At 36.7% G+C, this 17,746-nt stretch overlaps 1 protein-coding gene across 2 annotated transcripts in view; it reads right to left on the bottom strand.

Annotated features, from left to right (window-relative positions):
• The window catches only part of Ints7 (integrator complex subunit 7), an 85,739-nt gene that overhangs the window by 10,165 nt on the left and 57,828 nt on the right, over positions 1–17,746 (bottom strand). The window contains exons 14-20 of one of the 2 annotated variants that reach the window (XM_074048374.1): positions 15,473–15,667; positions 14,900–15,003; positions 13,425–13,493; positions 11,647–11,779; positions 7,680–7,778; positions 5,824–6,009; positions 3,085–3,384 (exon numbers count right to left, since the gene is read on the bottom strand). In XM_074048374.1, the coding sequence (XP_073904475.1) occupies positions 3,091–3,384; positions 5,824–6,009; positions 7,680–7,778; positions 11,647–11,779; positions 13,425–13,493; positions 14,900–15,003; positions 15,473–15,667 (1,080 nt within the window). In that variant the 3' untranslated portion in view covers positions 3,085–3,090. Of the gene's footprint in view, positions 1–30; positions 3,385–5,823; positions 6,010–7,679; positions 7,779–11,646; positions 11,780–13,424; positions 13,494–14,899; positions 15,004–15,472; positions 15,668–17,746 lie in introns of those variants that run through there. The other variant, XM_020172846.2, reaches the window with a different exon arrangement.

Raw genomic sequence — 17,746 nt, 5'->3', positions numbered from 1 at the left:
AACTTAGCATGCGAGAATTATGCTTATGAATTTATGCTTGGTAACACAGAAAACTTTTTATTTTGAAGAGATAAAACGCTAAGTTTAAGAATTGATCTAACACTGTGAAAAAATAATACTAGGGAGGATAACAATAATGCTAGCAGCAATAATAACAGCAAACATACGTCGGCTATGTAACAGGAAGGTGGCAGGAAGGTTCTTATACTTTACACACATTAATGCTTTATTAACTTACTTAGTCCTCACATCTACCCTTGAAACACTATCATGTTTTTCTGATTTAGGGATGAGGAAAGGGAAGCATAGAGAGTATAAGTAGCGTGTCCAAGGTCACAAAGTTAGGTAGAGCTAAGATCTGAACATGGGCAGTGTGGCTCGAAAGGTTGAGCACTGAGCTTCTAGGCTATACTGCAGTCACTAACCACTGAGAAAAATTAGTTCTGTCTTCCTGGGTTCAACCAGTCTATACTCTTTGCTATCCATATTTCTAAATTCTGGAAATACGCTTATTTTATAAGTAGTATGCACATGTTTTCATTTATTAGTATGGTATTGACATTATACAGTCCCTTCCCCAAATAACTATTTAACAGTTGATACAAAAAATGCAGCAGATATACTGAACATAAAATCAGAAAGAACTCTGATTCTGAGTCTAATGAACATACTAAAATAAAAGTCTAATTTCCTTCATAGTTATTTCATACTCTAGACGATTATGATTTGTTTTTATTTTAACTATTCCTTTCCAAGTTTATACCGGGGTCCTGTAGTATGTCAAGTCCTTTGTCTTGCTCATAATTGCAATTATCAAAAGCTTCTTTTAAGAACACAGAACGTGGGAAGATTTCAAAGGGAAATGGTGGCTTACTAGATCTGCTTCTTTTTTTTTTGAAGAATTATACTTTGAAACAGTACCAGAAATCTAAAATTCACATTGTAATCTTAGCTACTTAATTTAAAAGTTTTTCTAGAATTGGAGGGCAAAGTGTAGCTCAGTGGTAGAGTAAGTGCTTACCATAAGAGTGACCCTGGGATCAATCCCCAGCATCAAAAAAAGTGTAGAGTGTGTGTGTGTGTGTTCCCACTTTTCATTCTTAAGGTTTTTTTTTGTTTGTTTGTTTTTTGTTTTTGTGGGACTGGGTATTGAATTCAGGGCTTCACACTTGCAAAAAAAAAGGTGGTCCATTTTTCCCCGGTTATTTTGGATATGAGGTTTTGAGAATTATTTTCCCAGGTTAGCCTTAAACCATGATCCTCTCAATCTTAGCCTCCCAAGCAGCTAGGATTACAGGTGTGAGCCACTGGCACCCAGCTTCATTCTTAGCTTTTCTGTCTGTCACCCAATAGTAAAACTCTAAGTCATTTTTCAAAAAACAAAGGTCTAGGTAAAATGACTTGCCCTAGGTCAGAGCTAACTTATCAGAGCCAAAGGTGGCATCCAGGCTTTCTGATTCAGCTCTTTCTACGCCCAGTAAAGGACAAAGGGTTCTGCACATGTTCTCTGAATCGCTCTGGCAGTTTCACCCAAGGCATATGTTCTCAGATGCTTACACAACTGTGCAGACTGTACACTCTGCACAATGGGTTGTATCTAAACAGATGTCATTTACATGGACACTATGGAGTTTACATGCTTATCAAGATGTCTGTTAGCAACAGAATGTGTTACGATGGGGCAGCTCATCAAGTCATGTGGTCTTGATCTGGAGTGATCAGAGTTACCAACACTTCTCATTCCCAGAGACATATAACAGGTTGAAAACAGAAACAAGGGCTGGCAGAGTGGCTCAAGTGGTAGAGCACCTGCCTAGCAAGTGTAAGTCCCTGAGTTCAAACCTTAGTATCACCAAAATCAAAACAAAATAAAAACACCCCAAAACAACAACAACAATAAAAACTTAATTTCTAAACCTCCTCTGAATCAAACGTGACTTTGACAGGAAAAAGATAAAACACAAGCAAAGAATTTGAGAGATTTATTTAAAAAGGGAAATTGCAGGGATCATGCTCTCTTCATGGTGGGAACTGCATCTAGCCCAACTGATTACTATCTGCAATCCTAAACCAATTCTAAACACCTCTGATGTCTTTCAGAAATCATGATCTTGAAGCATTAAATGATCTCAAATCAAGAAACAGCTAAATTATACCTAGTATACTGTTAAGAAAAGAAAGTATATTATTCTATGTTTTTCAAGTCATATTGAAATAGAAAAAAAAAAAATGGGGGAGAAGTTCTGGCTAACCAGAAAACTCTATTCCCTGAGCATCCCAACTAACTGAGGTTGTGTTATAAAGAGACTACTCTTTCTAGACAATCAAGTCTAGTGTTTACATAACTTGTCAAGTAGAAACCAAACCAACTGAAGGGAAAGATCTGTCCCCTTTAACTTAAAACATTAACATGTTAAATGGGACTGTTCTTAAGTTTTAGAAACAATGTAAAAAGTCTGTACTATACAGTCACACACTTACCAGAAAAAAAATTATTTTCCAATTTTCCTACGTAATTACTAGCTGCTCTTTGAGTGAATTAAATAGCAAAACAATAAATTAAGATTGTTTAAGCACAGGAAGAGACAGGTTGGTTGAAATAATACACAAGGATGTTTCAACCTGTTATACTACCAGCTCTCATAATCCAGACAGTAAGAAGACATGGAGACACTTTCAAGTCCATCTATGGAAGAACTCAGTTTCTACTGAGATTTTTGTCAGGCAGCAAACAATGTATTTTGGTAGAGAAGCAGTCATATTTACTAATCCAATTGTCCTAATACTTAACTGTTCTTGAAAGAAGAAAGAAAAAAACTCAGGATGACAAAAATAATAAAACAACAAAAATGTTAAATATGAGACAATGGACTTGGTTTAAGAAGGACCAAGAAAATAAAATCTTTCTGTCTAGGAACCTAATTATTTCTCAAACTAAAATTTTATGGGAAAAAAGTTTTTAGAATGTTACATTACAGAAACCAATGAATAAATGAACTCATATAGTTTCATACTTAATGAATATGAAAAAGCAAACCCTTTTGCCAACTGGATAAATCCCTTGGAAGTCTGTAGTACACTCACAGCATGCTAAAACCTAGTGTAGGCATTGCGCTGCTGCTGCTGTTGCTGTTGTAATGGCTGCTGAACTTGCTGCTGTTGTAGGCGAATCTGCTGGGAGTAAGGGTCTTCCAGGGATTTGACAAATATGGTAGTTCTGGGGCCAGTCTTCCATACGATGCCGTTGGCGTCTTTCACTGAGGACTCCACTGTAATGTTGTGTGTTCCAAGGATAGCAAAGTTCAACAGAAACTGAGTACTGAAGTAATCATTATGAGGCTCAACCCTCTGCTCCATCTCATTGGTCATATTATCAATAGGTATCTGGAATGAAAGAATTGTTAAATAACAGCAGCTACGTTTCTTCAGTGCTTGCTATGAGCCAGGCCGTTCTAGGTGCTTGGTTAGTCCTTGCAAACAACCAAGAGGTAGGTGCGATTATTACCCTTGCTTTTCAGATGAAGATGCTAAGGCAGAGAGGTTAAGTAGGTTCTCTAAGGTCATATGGCTACTGAGGCAGAGCTGGAATGTACACTCAGGCAGGCTAAGTCCAGGGCACCCTCTCAACTATTAATTGACACTGCCACTCATGCTCTGTGAGCATAACGAGGTTGCTTTTCAACTCTCTCATATGCTGGCCTACCTCCATGCTCTCTCCACCCCATCTCCCAACCCTCATCTTTCTTTAGTTTGTAGAGAGACAATCTGAAGAAACAGGACACACCACCTGTTTCAGGGAGCTTGAAATCTAAGAGATGAAAAAATAGCGTAACACTGAGCTATTAGGTTTCCCCCAATCCCCACTTAGTTAACCTGATTTTTTATATTACTGAGGTAATGCAATGATTCTTTACTCTTTAACAAATTAACTTTAGAGCTTGGACAAGTTCATTCCTAACTCAGTAAGTTTATCATTCAGACTGATAGTATGTTATAGAACACAATATATGGGCTCATTCATTTATTTAGCCAGACACTCATGATTTTGTCCTTCAAAGAAGAGGACATTATCTGCTGGTGTACCCATACCTGCACTCAAGATAAAGCATAGCCAGAGACAGACTTAGTCTGAGCACAGATATAAAGGTGATCTTAATGGATGTCTGACCAGACTGCTCCATGTTTATATGTGTGTCTCTGTGCTGTAACTATATGTAACAGTGCCCTGCAGCTTTCTGTCCCAATGAGTAGTTACCATGAATGTCATGAGAGACATTCAACCTTTGAGGGTTTTTATTTTCCTAGAAAATAGGCCTACCAAAGAATTTCCTTAAAAGGACCAGAAATAGGCCGAGGCAATCTGCTCATCTTGACTGGATGGCTACATTGTCAAGTTGCAAACTCACTGGATTGACACTGCCAAAGTACGTGTACTACACAACTTGTTATTATGTCTGCTTCCTGACTTTAATCAATGCCTCTTGAGAAGTGAACAAACAGTGCTTCTAGGAATGAATTTTTTTTTCTTAACAGAGGAAATTATTATATATAAGGAACACAGAGGTTCACAGTTACTGTCCTTTCAAATTCAAAATAAGAAGAGAAATGCCAATTGGGATAAAACACATGAATTCTCATCATAATCTGTGACATCTGAGATTACTCAACTATAATAGGCATACTCCAATATGGCACATACAGTAAGTGATTTTTTTCGTTATATGCCAAATATTTACTGAGTGGCTACATAAAGGCGCTATGCTTTGTGTCATGAATCAAATGAGGAAGAGAAGAGAAAGCAGGCTGAACTTTATCAAGGTTGAAAAGAGCCAGAGTGAGAGGAAGTCACTAAAGAGAAGAAAGTAATATGGCTTAAAGGAGTCCTTCCCTTGGCTTTGTAGCCTAAAACCATGAAAGAAAACAAAATGCTCTTTTTATATCTTTAGTGATACCTCTCCCTTTTCCTTGCTATGGGGATTTAGTTCAAACTACCACATTAAACCTGGATACAACTGTCTGGGCATTTGAACAACTCTGCTAGTACAAATGTAGACTTGTTCCCTTGATTCACATACTGTAGATAAGCCACTAAGGAACTAGAAAGAAATGTCTTAAAAAAAGGGGCACCGATATCTCAAAGGCACCTACAAGTACCCTAGTGCTGGCTACCAACATAAACCTGATTTTGGTAAAACCTACGTCATGACTTCTCAAAGCAGCAAATTCCTAGGGTTATACTCTTAAGGGAATATTTTGCCTTATCTGACCTGTATGATAATGCTACATATATAGATAATACTACTCCATGTAGAGGAAGCCTTCATTAAATTAACTGTGCTGGCCTCCAAGAAGAGAGGTGGGTGTCTTACTGACTGCTAAGTTTCAGGGCATGAACCAGGCATAGAGAGCTAAGCACCTTCTTTAAGCAACAGGGCATTCTTCCCTGCGATTTTTTTGGCAGAGAGTTTTACATGGGCAACTCTTTCACATGCACTAGGCCGGGTGGTTGGGGGAGAGGGTGAGAAAATTGAATCAGAGGCACAAGGGTAGCAAGTTCTTGCTGCCAGGCACCCACAGCTCTAACAGTAATCAAAATTACATTTTGATTCCTGTCTGCCTGGATGCTTTGTCTATTAACTGGTTCAGGCACAGAAAAGAGAAGTATTGGTTAACAAGTCTCCTCAAACCCCAATAAGTTTTTTATGTTCATCTGATCATTTTAGATATATAATTGCAATCTGTTTAAACACAAAAAACACTGGCAAACTTCCATCATCAAGTTGGCAAAATCTGCAGCACAATTCTGCCTCTTTTCTAAATTACCTTGTAGTCTTGTCCGGATTTACTCTGTAGTGTTGAAGAAACATTCAGACAGACAGACTGAATTTTGCGAAAGAGTCCTGGTTTAGATCCATGCTGAACCACTCCCTCTACTTTCAGCGCCAGCTGCTGGTTATTCTGTACAGCAATGGGCTCTGCAGGGTTCCGGGGGGATGGTGACAGAGCAAGCTGGAATGCAAACATTATAGTAAATACCAACAACCCAGAGCAACCTTCTTTCTGATAAACAAACCACTGCTCAACTACTGGAACAGGCTAACATTCATATAGCATCCCATTCCTCCCGGGACCTGATGCTGGGCTAGTCAGGCAGAAGGCCTTCAAAGCCAAGCTTCCTCATGCCTTTTGCTCCTTTTAAATACACCATGCTTTTCATCCCAAATCTGAGTTTTGTTTGAAAATAACAGGATTAGAGACCTGCAAAGGCACTATTCTCCCAATGTTTGTGGCAGGGCATTTTTTTTTTTTTTTGATGACAAACCATTTCCAGTAGTGAAATATACTACAAATTTTAATGTCCAGATACTGTCTCTTTGCTCTTAGGTAATTTTAAATAGACTAAATTCAAATGCAAATGGACTTAATCCAGGACTACTTGCACAAAGAAGTCATTATGATATAAAAGTCAACTTCCACAAATGAACCAAGTAACATTTTTTCCTTTGGTGATGGGATTGCACCCAGGGACTTGTGTATGATAAGCAAATAACAGTTTTAATCTCTCATTAATTTTTCTTTTAAAACATATTTAAAATCCCACATATACTTCAAGTGCAGAGAGCTGAGGTCCTGCTAAGTGAAAATATGGAAGAAACTTGAATTTTCTGAAAATGTTGTTGAGCCACTGAACTAATCAAACCTGGAGTCAACCTGCCTTAGGAATTCTAAGATAACCAGTTTTCCTGATTATTTAGGTCATTTTGAAATGGAATGCTGTTACTTGCAATCAAAAGCATTTGAATGGGTGTAAAAGTTCACTGAAGACATCAAGTGACAGGGATAATCTAGAAAATTTCTCAGAGGTGTAATCTACTCTTCCCAATAATTACATTCTTTGAATCAAAAGCAGCTTTTTAATTTTTTTTTTTTCTTTTTTGGTGGTGTAGGGTCTTAAGTGCTTTGCTACTTGAACCATAGTCCCTAGTCCTTTTGATTTTTCTTTAGTTGTGTTTTTCATACAGGGTCTTCTTGTGCTTTTGCTTGGGCTGACTTTGAACTGTCATCTTCCTACCTCCACCTCCTGAGTAACTGAGATTTCAGACACGTACCATCTCACCCAGCTTGTTTTTGAGATAGGGTCTTGGTAACTTTTTGCCCAGTCTGGCCTCAAATCTCAATCCTCCTATCTCCATCTCTTAAATAGCTGGGATTATAGGCTAGCACCAACACACCAGGCACTTTTGAATTTTGAGTGGTTTAAATATTTCAAAATACTAACTCTACCCATTGGCAAGGTCCCCAAAACTTGTCATTCAAAGGCAAAAGTGCATTGAAGGTAGTACTGGTGATGTTTTACTGAACCTATGTTGGGTCTGAACAGGCTGGTCAGACAAGACTCAGGTAAATTGCAGATAACTATGATAAAGACCACTAACTTACTCCTGGACGTAAGAGACAATACACATCTCCTTGAATCTGGCACTGACAGTTAAACAGGAAGAGGGTTTAACTCTCAAATACCATTCCCTTCACCAAATCACTTGATACAGGGAAGAAAAAGTTAAAAATTTTATCAAAACCAAAGTTAAGATACTGCAGTGTAGCTATGTTTCATGTAATCTTCAGAAGATAGCTGGGTTTTTTAACCTTTATTAACCTTAGAATTCTTTCTACCTTACCTTGATGCTGGTAGACTGCAGTTTCTGGAAAAAATATCTCTGGAATGAAAGGGGTACTTTCAGCAAAGCAATGATGGCATTGCAGAGGCATGCTGTATGCTGAGGGGAAGAAAAAGAAACTAAATCAATTGAAAATAAGTTTTCAAGTTTCATCAACAAAAATACACACCTGTCCACAAACAGGTGCAACAAACATTCACTATGTACAGTGAGTCCTCACTCACGACAAGAAGTACAATTATAGATTTTAACTTTATCTTGAACTATGTTCAATAAAAATAAATGGCAGAAGGGAGAAAACTGACATTCTTCTAGGCCAAGCGTTAGGCAAATTTCACATTTCTGCAAAGCTTAGAGCAACTAAACATAGCATTATACAGTTATTTTACATACTAAGATATAGAATCTTAGTACAGAGTATGACAAAGAGCATGGTAAAGAAGTCATCTGAATCCTGACACTAGATTCCATGCAGAACCTTGGCTCTGAGCTGGCTCATTCTTACATCTTATCTCCACTAGGTGGCTTCTTTGTCCCAATGGTTATGGGTCTCTAAAGCAAGCAATAGTGCAAATTTAATAGAATTCAGATATAAAATAACTTACATGGTCCACTTTTATGGAATTCTGAAGCTTTAATAAAATACCTATTTCTACAATCTATTTCACACATTTAACTGAGTTTGAAAACCCTAGCATAACCACAGAGGAATAAAAACACTACAGTGAATCCTTTGAATCCTAATGAAAGGGGCCACACAATTTAAGAATTCAAACAAGGTCAGGCCTGGCGGTACATGTCTATAATCCCAGTACTTGGGAGGTTGAAACAAAAGGATCATGATTTCAAGGCCAGTGTTCAGAGCCTGTCTCAAAAAAGAGAGTTCAAAGTATCTAGCTGGGTGATTTTAAAAATAACTTTTTTTTTAATTTTTAAAATTACCCAGCTAGATGTAGGCCACATAGATGGGTAAAAGAACAAGATGGGACCAGAACCCACACTGTTTGACTCTTCAGTGATTTTATTCTATTTTACCAATAATTTACAAAACTAATAGGAAAAAAAACCCTTAAAGCATCATGAGAACACTTTGGTACACGGTAAATCAGAACCATTCGGCTTGGACTACTACACCCTCCTTGGTCTATTCCTTTCCATCCCTCAAGCCATAAACAGGTTGAAAACCACTGCCTATTAGGTGCCTTGGCTCAAATAAGTGGACAAATATAAAATTTAAAAAGAAAAGAAAACCACTGCACAAGACAGCCTGCTGTCAGTCCTCTGAGCTTCTGCTTCTAGGCAGGGTGCCATTTCTATTTTTCTGTGCTGTATACATGGCTTTAAAACACAGAGAAAACTCATTCCTTATTTGTCTCAGGCAGGTAAACATTCTGTGCCCAACAGATTCATAATATGCCAGGTTTATTACTCAAGGTAACCACAGATTTAAAGCCACTGATATTACTTCTTCAGGTTTAACTGCTAAAGTAGCACCACTTATCTTCCAGTGTCAAGAGCTCTGAGAAACATTTGTAGAAACATCTTACCTGTGGTGGAACCTATGAAGTCACATTGTTTAAGAACAGAATATTTTAAAAAGGGTGGACCGAGAGAACCATAGGTGACTTCATGTTGTCTCCTGGCAGAAAGTCACCACTTTGCTTTTTAAAAGAGTGGATACAGATCCATTACATCTAACCTCTGAGGTTGCTAGACCCTTGGGCACACCCAGAAAGGTAAAACAGTTTAAAGATGTCAACTTGGATATTAAGATTAGTAAACTAACAGGAGGACTAATATTCTCTTAACTGCTTATCTCCAACAGATATTTTTCAGTCTCTATTTTCTGACATTTCTATGGTACGTGACAATGCTCTTCTCTTCCATGAAATTCCAATTAATGGTCCTGATTCTCTTTTTTTTCTGATTCTTCCTTTCTCCACCTTCCTTCCTAAGACCCTCTTCTTTTGTTCCTTAAACACTGAAGCTCTCTTCAGCATCTTCGTTCCTGATCCCTAGGTTCTCCACAGGCAATGCTTCCTACCCCCATGACTAAGAACCTCTCTGCTCATGGTGGTACCTGCATCCCAGTCCATCCCTTTCCCCCAACTCCAGACCTATTTATTACCCAACTGCTTAAAAGATGGCTAAATGTTTGAAAATGAAACTTTCACCTTCTTTGACCACTCCTGCATATTATTCTATCTCAGAAAATGATCAACAAGTGTGCACTCTGTCACTCAAAACTAGAAATCTGGAAGTCATGTCTCCATCAGCTAACACCTAATTAAAATAGAAACCAAAGACTATGCCTTGAAAATATTCTTTCTAACCCCTAAACATCTTTCATATGTATCTGTTCTTCTCATTCTTACTGCCATTTTATTAATTTGTCCCTTACTTTAGATTACAGCAAAAATACTGTAACCACATTTTCCCTCTAATTTCATGCTCTCCAAGTCATTACCTGTTTTACCTCTACATAATAATATATAATTGTATCTTAACAACTTCTCTCCATCACCCATTTAAAATTTCCAAACTGCTCCCCAGTGCTTTCAGGATAAAGAACAAACTCCTTAATGCTGTGTTCAATGCCTTCTGCCTACCTCTCTAGGCTCATCTCTCTTGTGCCTTGCCTATACACGACACTGAAGCAGTAGCTGTTCTCAGAAGACACCAGGCTATTTCATGCCTCTACTCTTCAACATATTGTTCTCTGCTTTAGACTCCCTACCCCTCCTTATCTGTCTAGACAACTCAGATGTGAAGACATTTCTCTGAATTGTACCCCCACTTTATTATACCAATCCTTCGACATGAATTACTTTTCTTTGCTTTACACATGCTAGACAAGATCACTTTCACTTTTGTGTTACATCTCTACCTTATGCAAAACTGTTATTCACATGTGCTTTACTGTGTTTATTTATAAAATTTTTTTCCTTCTTAGACTATGGACAACTTGAGGGAAGGTCTTGAGTCTGTGTCATTTTTCTATCCCTAGAACCTAATAAATGCTTGAACGGCTTTTGGGGACATGAAAAATATCAAATCTGTGAAATATATTTAGAAAGAGAAAAAGAAAATTAACATTTATAATTACCATTCTTTGTTTCAATTAGCCAGTGGTTTTCAACCCTGGCAGCACAACAGAATCACTTGAAATCTTTTACGAACAGATATTCCTCATCTTATGATAGGATTATGTTTACATAACTCATTGTAACTTGAAAATATTATAAGTCAAAAATGCACAAAATACATTTAACCTATTGAACATTATACGTAATTTAGCCTAGCCTACCTTAAAAGCGCTCAAAACACATTAACTTACATTTGGGCAAAACCATCTAACACACAAAGCCTACTTTATAATAAAGTATTGAATACTTCATATGATTTATTAACTACTATAGTGAAATTGAAAAACAGAATAGTTGTATGAGTACTCACTATTAAATATACATCATTTTCATACCAGTTTTGTAAAGTTTAAAAATTCTAAGTTAAAACTACTGCTAAATCAGAGACTACCAATGCCTGAACTGCATTTACAGATATTCAACATTAACTAGCTTGGGAAGAGGATGGATATTGATGTATTTTTTAAAAAAAACTCCCAAAGCAATTCTAATTTCTAGCCAGGGTTGAAAACTATTGCAGCTTCTGGTAACTGTTTTAAAAAAGGTTTTGCCTGCATTTGGGCAGGGTAGATTTTACATGTTACCGTGTCTATGCAGCAGCTAGAAATGTACTAAGTGCTATCATGGACCATCTCATTTAATCCTTACAACAATGCCATGAGGCAGGTACTATATCAACTCTGTTCTGCAGATATGGAAAACAGGCACAGAGAGCCTTATTTAGCACAGTTAAGTGCCAGGGATGGATTAAAAAACAATAAACCCCCAAAACCCTGGGACTTCTGCAATAACAAAAACTCAATACAACAAATGCTACTTGCCATATAAGAAACAGGGGTGTATTTCCGATTGAGTGACTCCACCTCTTCCAAGACATGATTATATACAGACACCATTCTTCTCTCATATTCACTATCAGCATAGGCTGCTCCAGCAGATCCATATTCCTGGAAACTGAAATAAATATCAGTATCAATTAATTAACCAAAATAGTAATTCTTTCAATGCCTAAATGTGTTGTCAAGCACCTTCTACATTCTCACTTAATTTTTAAAATAATGAAGTTATTTCCATTTACAGATAAGGAAACTGACAATGGAGAGGTTAATTTGCCTACACTCATATAACTAGTAAGTGACAAGCTGGAATTTAAACCCAGATCTAACTTCCAATGATGTTAATACTTAAGCAACTCTGGTTGTTAGGTAGTATAAAAATGTCTAAATTTGTCATGCCATGAGGTGAAAGACACAGAAGACATGTGAAAAGGTAACTATCATAAAGCAAGCAGATAAGTACCATGCTGCTAATAAAGGAATGTAAATAACAATCAGAATATAGAGAGAACTGAGGAATGCCCTGAGAGAGAATGATCTCGAACAAATCAATGAGGGAAGCATGACAAACGAGGCATGGAGAGATGGACAGTACTGGGGCATCCAGGAATGGGGCAATGGGATGAATGTGAAGCATGGAAATGGAAGGCACAGCAATGTGCAGGGGAGAGCTGGTATTCAGAACATTCTGGGAAAGCTCTGCCTAGATTCATTCCTTTCTCTCTACTGCTTCCAACCCCAAATTTCTGAAAATATCTAAGTGAGGTAAGAAGGCAGAACTCTTGAATCCTAAATAAACTTTAAGAGGGCTATCTGAAAGTACAATGTAGGTAATTTAAATATGCTGAGCCTAATATTGTTAACTATTCTCTTACACCTTTTTAATACCTACTATGTGCAAGGCACTTCTGCTAAGCACTTTAAATAGGTTATTTCATTTAATTTTCACAAGTCCTCTGGGAAACAGGCATTATTCTCTACTTACAGTTTACGCATATGTGCTCAGTTGAGTGACAGATTCAAGTCCCTATCTGGCTGTCTCCAAAGCTCTGTACTATGTTCTAAGTTCCATTAAAGCAAACGAAAGCACTACAGAGGTTAGAAAAATAGGAAAAAAACAGCCATGTGGCCTAGTCTGAGTGGCTAGTGCTTTAAAATAGATAGCAAAGATCTTAGTATTACCCTAAATGAAATGGTGAGCCAGTGCTTTAGGGTAGGAAATGTAAACTCCATGACATCCTCCTTGAGGAGGCTGATCTTGGAATCTTAGGCTCTATAAGATTCAGTGATACTAGATATAGTAAAACACATATTCCAAAATAGAATATGCTCATGGGAAAAAACCCACAGTATTCTTTAATAAAAACAATTATTTAAATAATTAATTAGTAATTGAGGGAGGGAAGAAGAAGTTAATAAAGCAAAACCAGGAATATCTTTTGGTTTGGAAAACAAGAATAAAAATTTCAAATTCATGCTTAGTTGTAGTATTAATTCAATTTTCCAGAGTTAGACAAGGAATTGTTCATATTCAAAGAATATGAATTTTTGCAAGTCAATGTTTTGAGAACAGAAGGTAGGAGGTTCCCATGTACCCTGTGGAGTTAGAAAATTTATTTTCTTTTACTAGTTAGGTAACCTAGGGCAAAACCTAGAAGAGTTCTTCCTTTTTGTTTATTCTTCTACAATTTATTTCCAAAATACTTTTGTGATGATTGAGTAAAATAGAAGCATTTTATAATACAAACTATTATTATAATTACCTTGCTGATTCTGGATCCAAAATCAGGGCTTCTATTGCATGAGATATCAGCAAACAGCTCTGCTGCTGTCTAGATTAATGTTAAGTTACACATGAAAACACAGAAATCTACTACAGATTTTATATTATCTGAATACTAAAGTCAAGATGAAGATTATACTTTGAGTGAAAGTAATCACAATGTCTATCATCAACTCAAATGGTCTGGGGCTCTACCTTTTCCTTTTAAAGGATATACACTGTCTACACTAGTGATTCTCAAATTCTGTTCCAGGAAGGATACTTCAGAGGCTGCCCAATGTGGGAAGGGAAGCCAGACAACATGCCTGGTGGTTTATTCACAGAAACTTTTGCTTTTAATCTTAGATACAGCAGTTCTTCATAAGAATGTGAAACAAACAACAAATAAACTTCATTGATGTAAAAAAAAAAAAAAACCCAACTATTTATAGCGCCTTTACCTTGATAGTTCCTAAGCTGGGGCTCAAAGTGTTTATTGACCCTCCCCCACAAATTATATACCAAGTTTTGGGTGTATGTGCATATATGCATTTTGTAGGGTAGAGGGTTCAAAGCATTCATCAGGCTTCAAGTGGTGATCAAAATACCAAGAACTACTGACTGCAAAGTACAACTTCAAAATAATTTTTCTTTCCTCCTTCCAAAAATTACTTGAATTTAATAAGAAAATATGGAGGAGTGGAAAGTGTTTAGGGAACAAAAGTGATGACTAAAAGTACTGAACAGATCATTAATAAAGATGAGGAAAATCTGGGCTAGTAACCAAGAAGAAAGCAAGCTGAGGTGAAACAGAAAATGTTCTCTGGTGGGAAAATGTATTGTGTTGTGATTTGTAGCATGTGAGTACAAGGTGTGCCACACTGGTGGGACTCAGGCTTTGTTTCTCTTCTTTGTGGTTGTTTTTGAAACCACAATCTCTTGCCTCAGTCTCCTGAATAACTGGCACAAAAGGCACCTGGCACTGTGCCCAGCAGGACTGAAGCTTTGGACATTCTCCCTGGAGGTGGAGAAATAACACCACTAAATCATCACTTCCACTGAAGGCCTTGCTTAAGTTAAAAAAGTAAAATAATTCTGTTCATACTAAATTTCAAAGGGGAAATTATCAATTACAATAAACTTGGGGTTATCTAATATAGCTTTTGTAGTTAAGCATATCTGAAATATTTAATCTACATTTAAAAGAATACTTCCAGGTCACGCATGGTAGTGCACATTTATAATCCCAAATATTCTGAGAGGTGGAGGGAGGAAGGTCGTAGTCTGAGGCCAGCCCAAGCAAAGTTTGCTGGATATATCTGAAAAGCAAACTAAATGCAACAAGGACTTGGGGGTATGGCTCAAGTAGTAGAGCACTTGTTCAGCAAGTGCAAGGTCCTGAATTCATCCCCAGTACTACAAAAAAATAAAATGAAACCTCAATGAACAAAAAATACCGGGGTAAGTTTAGGATACAGTTCTACATTCCTCAAAGTTGCTGAGTCAGCATCAAAAGATGCCTGATAAAGATCACCATATCTGGAAGCAAGGCTTCGGAATTCTTCCATGGACTGTTTCATCTATAAAGGAGGAAAGAAATCAATTATGACAAACATATTATTGTTATTCCACAAATGATACAAAAAAAAAAATTTCCATCTTCAAACAATAAAAATTCAAAGAAAAACTGAACTCTTGCTATCGGATTCATTTTCATAAACTTCCTTAAATAAAATCAACAAAGATGGGAAATGAAACAATAAATGTTTGCAAGATTGGAATAATTTGTATTTGTAAAATAACAAATATAAACATTCTCAACTTTCTTTACAATATTATTCCATCCTTTTTCTATAAATATGTAGTACCCACTGAGGCACCACCAATCACTTTGTCCCAAGAACACATCAACCAAAAAGAGTTAAGCATTTGATACCATTCTGAGTCAAGCCACTGATTTTAACTTAATGTTAACTTTTCATTTTACAACTAACTTTAAAAACTCAAAATATAAATAAAAACTGCACTGAAAAGAAAGTTAAGACATGCCTGATTAGAGATTCGACCACACCTCTGAAGGTCATTTCCTAAGGTCATGGCAACTGTTGTGGCAATTGCAGGTGGAGGGCTTGTCTTCAAGCTATTACAAGTACAGATAAGTTGAGAGAAGGCTTGTAGAAGATCAATCCTGAGTTTTACAAACTCACACTGAAAACTTAAAGGATTCAGTGGTGTACTGGCAGCCTGGAATAAAAAAGAGAAATCAAATAGGGAGATGGGACAGTACCAATTATAGTTGGCCCTCTATCTGAATCTGTGGGTTCTGCATCTATGGATTTAACCAACCCTGGTTCAAAAACATTCAGGAAAAAAACCCAAACCTGCATTTGTACTGAACATGTACAGACTATTTTTCTTGTCTTTGTTCCTTAAATGACATAGTACAACTACTATTCAGATGGCATTTACACTGTACTAGATATTATAAATAATCTAGGAATGATTTAAAGTATGAAAAGATTGCACCGGTTATATGCAAATGCTGTATATCATTTTATACAAAGGACTTGAGTGAGTGCAAGAGTGAGTGTGTGTGTGTGTGTGTGTGTGTGTGTCTTGGAACCCCCCCAAACCCGATATCGAGGAAGGACTGTATTTGTCATACTTTATGCACAAGTGCAGTAGTTACAACACTTATAGATAAATACCTAAATTATAAGAAATATTAGAAAGAAAAACCTACTGTTATCAGCATGAGCGCTGAAAAACTGTATGTTCCATTGTCATTCAAAGGTTTACTTCCTGCATTCACAAAGACTCCACAACATGTCAGTTGATAGATCATGATCAGTAAGTTATCTCAGAGATGCTTGAAGGACATCACCATTTCCACAAATCCCTGTTATTACTTTCCTACTTTCTAATCTGAAATTCCCAATACTAAATCTATTAATAATGTCTTGAAAACCTGGACAAGAAGAGGAAGATACAAGCAGGACAAATGTCTCTAGATAGTCACTATTTTAAAAAAAGGCACAATGCCTCAAAGCTGCCTTCTAGCCCAGATTAATTAAAAAGTTTGTGAGTAGATACTTTGAAAGCACAGCAAACACCAAAGAATAGGTAATTGCACACAAATTTCTATGAAGTCGGGAGAGGTATGAGGGGAAAGTCTTGGGTAGTAAATAGCAGCATTAGTCAAGTAGAGGAGGGAAAGAATGGTAAGTCAAACCAGCATGGGCAGAGAACTAAGAGAACCTTCAACTACTTAGCAACTGTCCTAGTTGAGAACCCAGCACTGTTTTTAACAAAAGGCACATACTAAAAATATGCTAGTTTAACAATAAATGGAAGCCTGGTGACATTAATTTTCCTCTATGACATGACTGGCTTAAAACATGCTGATGTTTCTTAGATACTGTCTCACACTATTCTTTTTAGCAGGAGATCCAGGCATGTGACCCATCTGTACAAGTACCTTGCACTGACCTTAGTGTAGTTCTCACTACTATTAAGCATCAAATGGTAAGGTATACTGTGGGGTACCATTCGTGTTTTACTCTGTAAGTTAAGGAGCTACTCCCTATGTTCTTAATAAGAATGTACCTTGCCTAATATCCTCTTAAACTGCAAATTCCTTGATGAAATATTTTATATAATGTAGAGGTAATAACTATATTCCATATATTTACTTGTGTTTTTTTAACCTTTGGAGTATGTTGCTCTAATTATGAAATAGCAAATATTAACGTATTAAAGAGAACATTTCAGTTGTTTTTACTTAATAAGATGAATCTGTTATGCTCCTGTAGAAAGGTATGTTCCCTCCACCTTCTTTGTACTGTTAGCTGTTACTTGCTATTTTTAATATACTCCCTGTCAACAACTTCAGAAGAGGCAAGGATACAAGTAAGTGCATATGATACGGTTATATAAATACAGTGCAGACCATCTTACCAGACAAAACATATTGGCAATATTGTTCTAACATGCATTATAAAACTGAAAGAGAAGCAAGAAGTAGTTATGAGAGAGAACTGCTGCTACAACTGGATTTATTTACAAATAACAATAAATATTTGACTGATAACAGATTTTAACCTTGAAAGTGATTATGCCATCTTTGTTCATGCTATTCTGATGGAAAAGAATGTTAGATATAAAACACATGTTTAAAAAGAACATAGAAAAAAGATTTTTTTCATAAAGATCAAATATTATCCAAGAAAGATGGGAGATGTACAGAAATAAAATTTAGACTATATTAGTATTAATAATATCAAGGAGAAATAAAATATATCATTTATTTTTCTTTACATTGGG

This window comes from Castor canadensis, chromosome 11 (genome assembly GCF_047511655.1).
Source record: "Castor canadensis chromosome 11, mCasCan1.hap1v2, whole genome shotgun sequence".
NCBI classification, from domain to species: Eukaryota; Metazoa; Chordata; class Mammalia; order Rodentia; family Castoridae; genus Castor; species Castor canadensis.
Note: the sequence above shows the minus strand (reverse complement) of the source record. Positions and strands in the feature narration are given on the sequence as shown.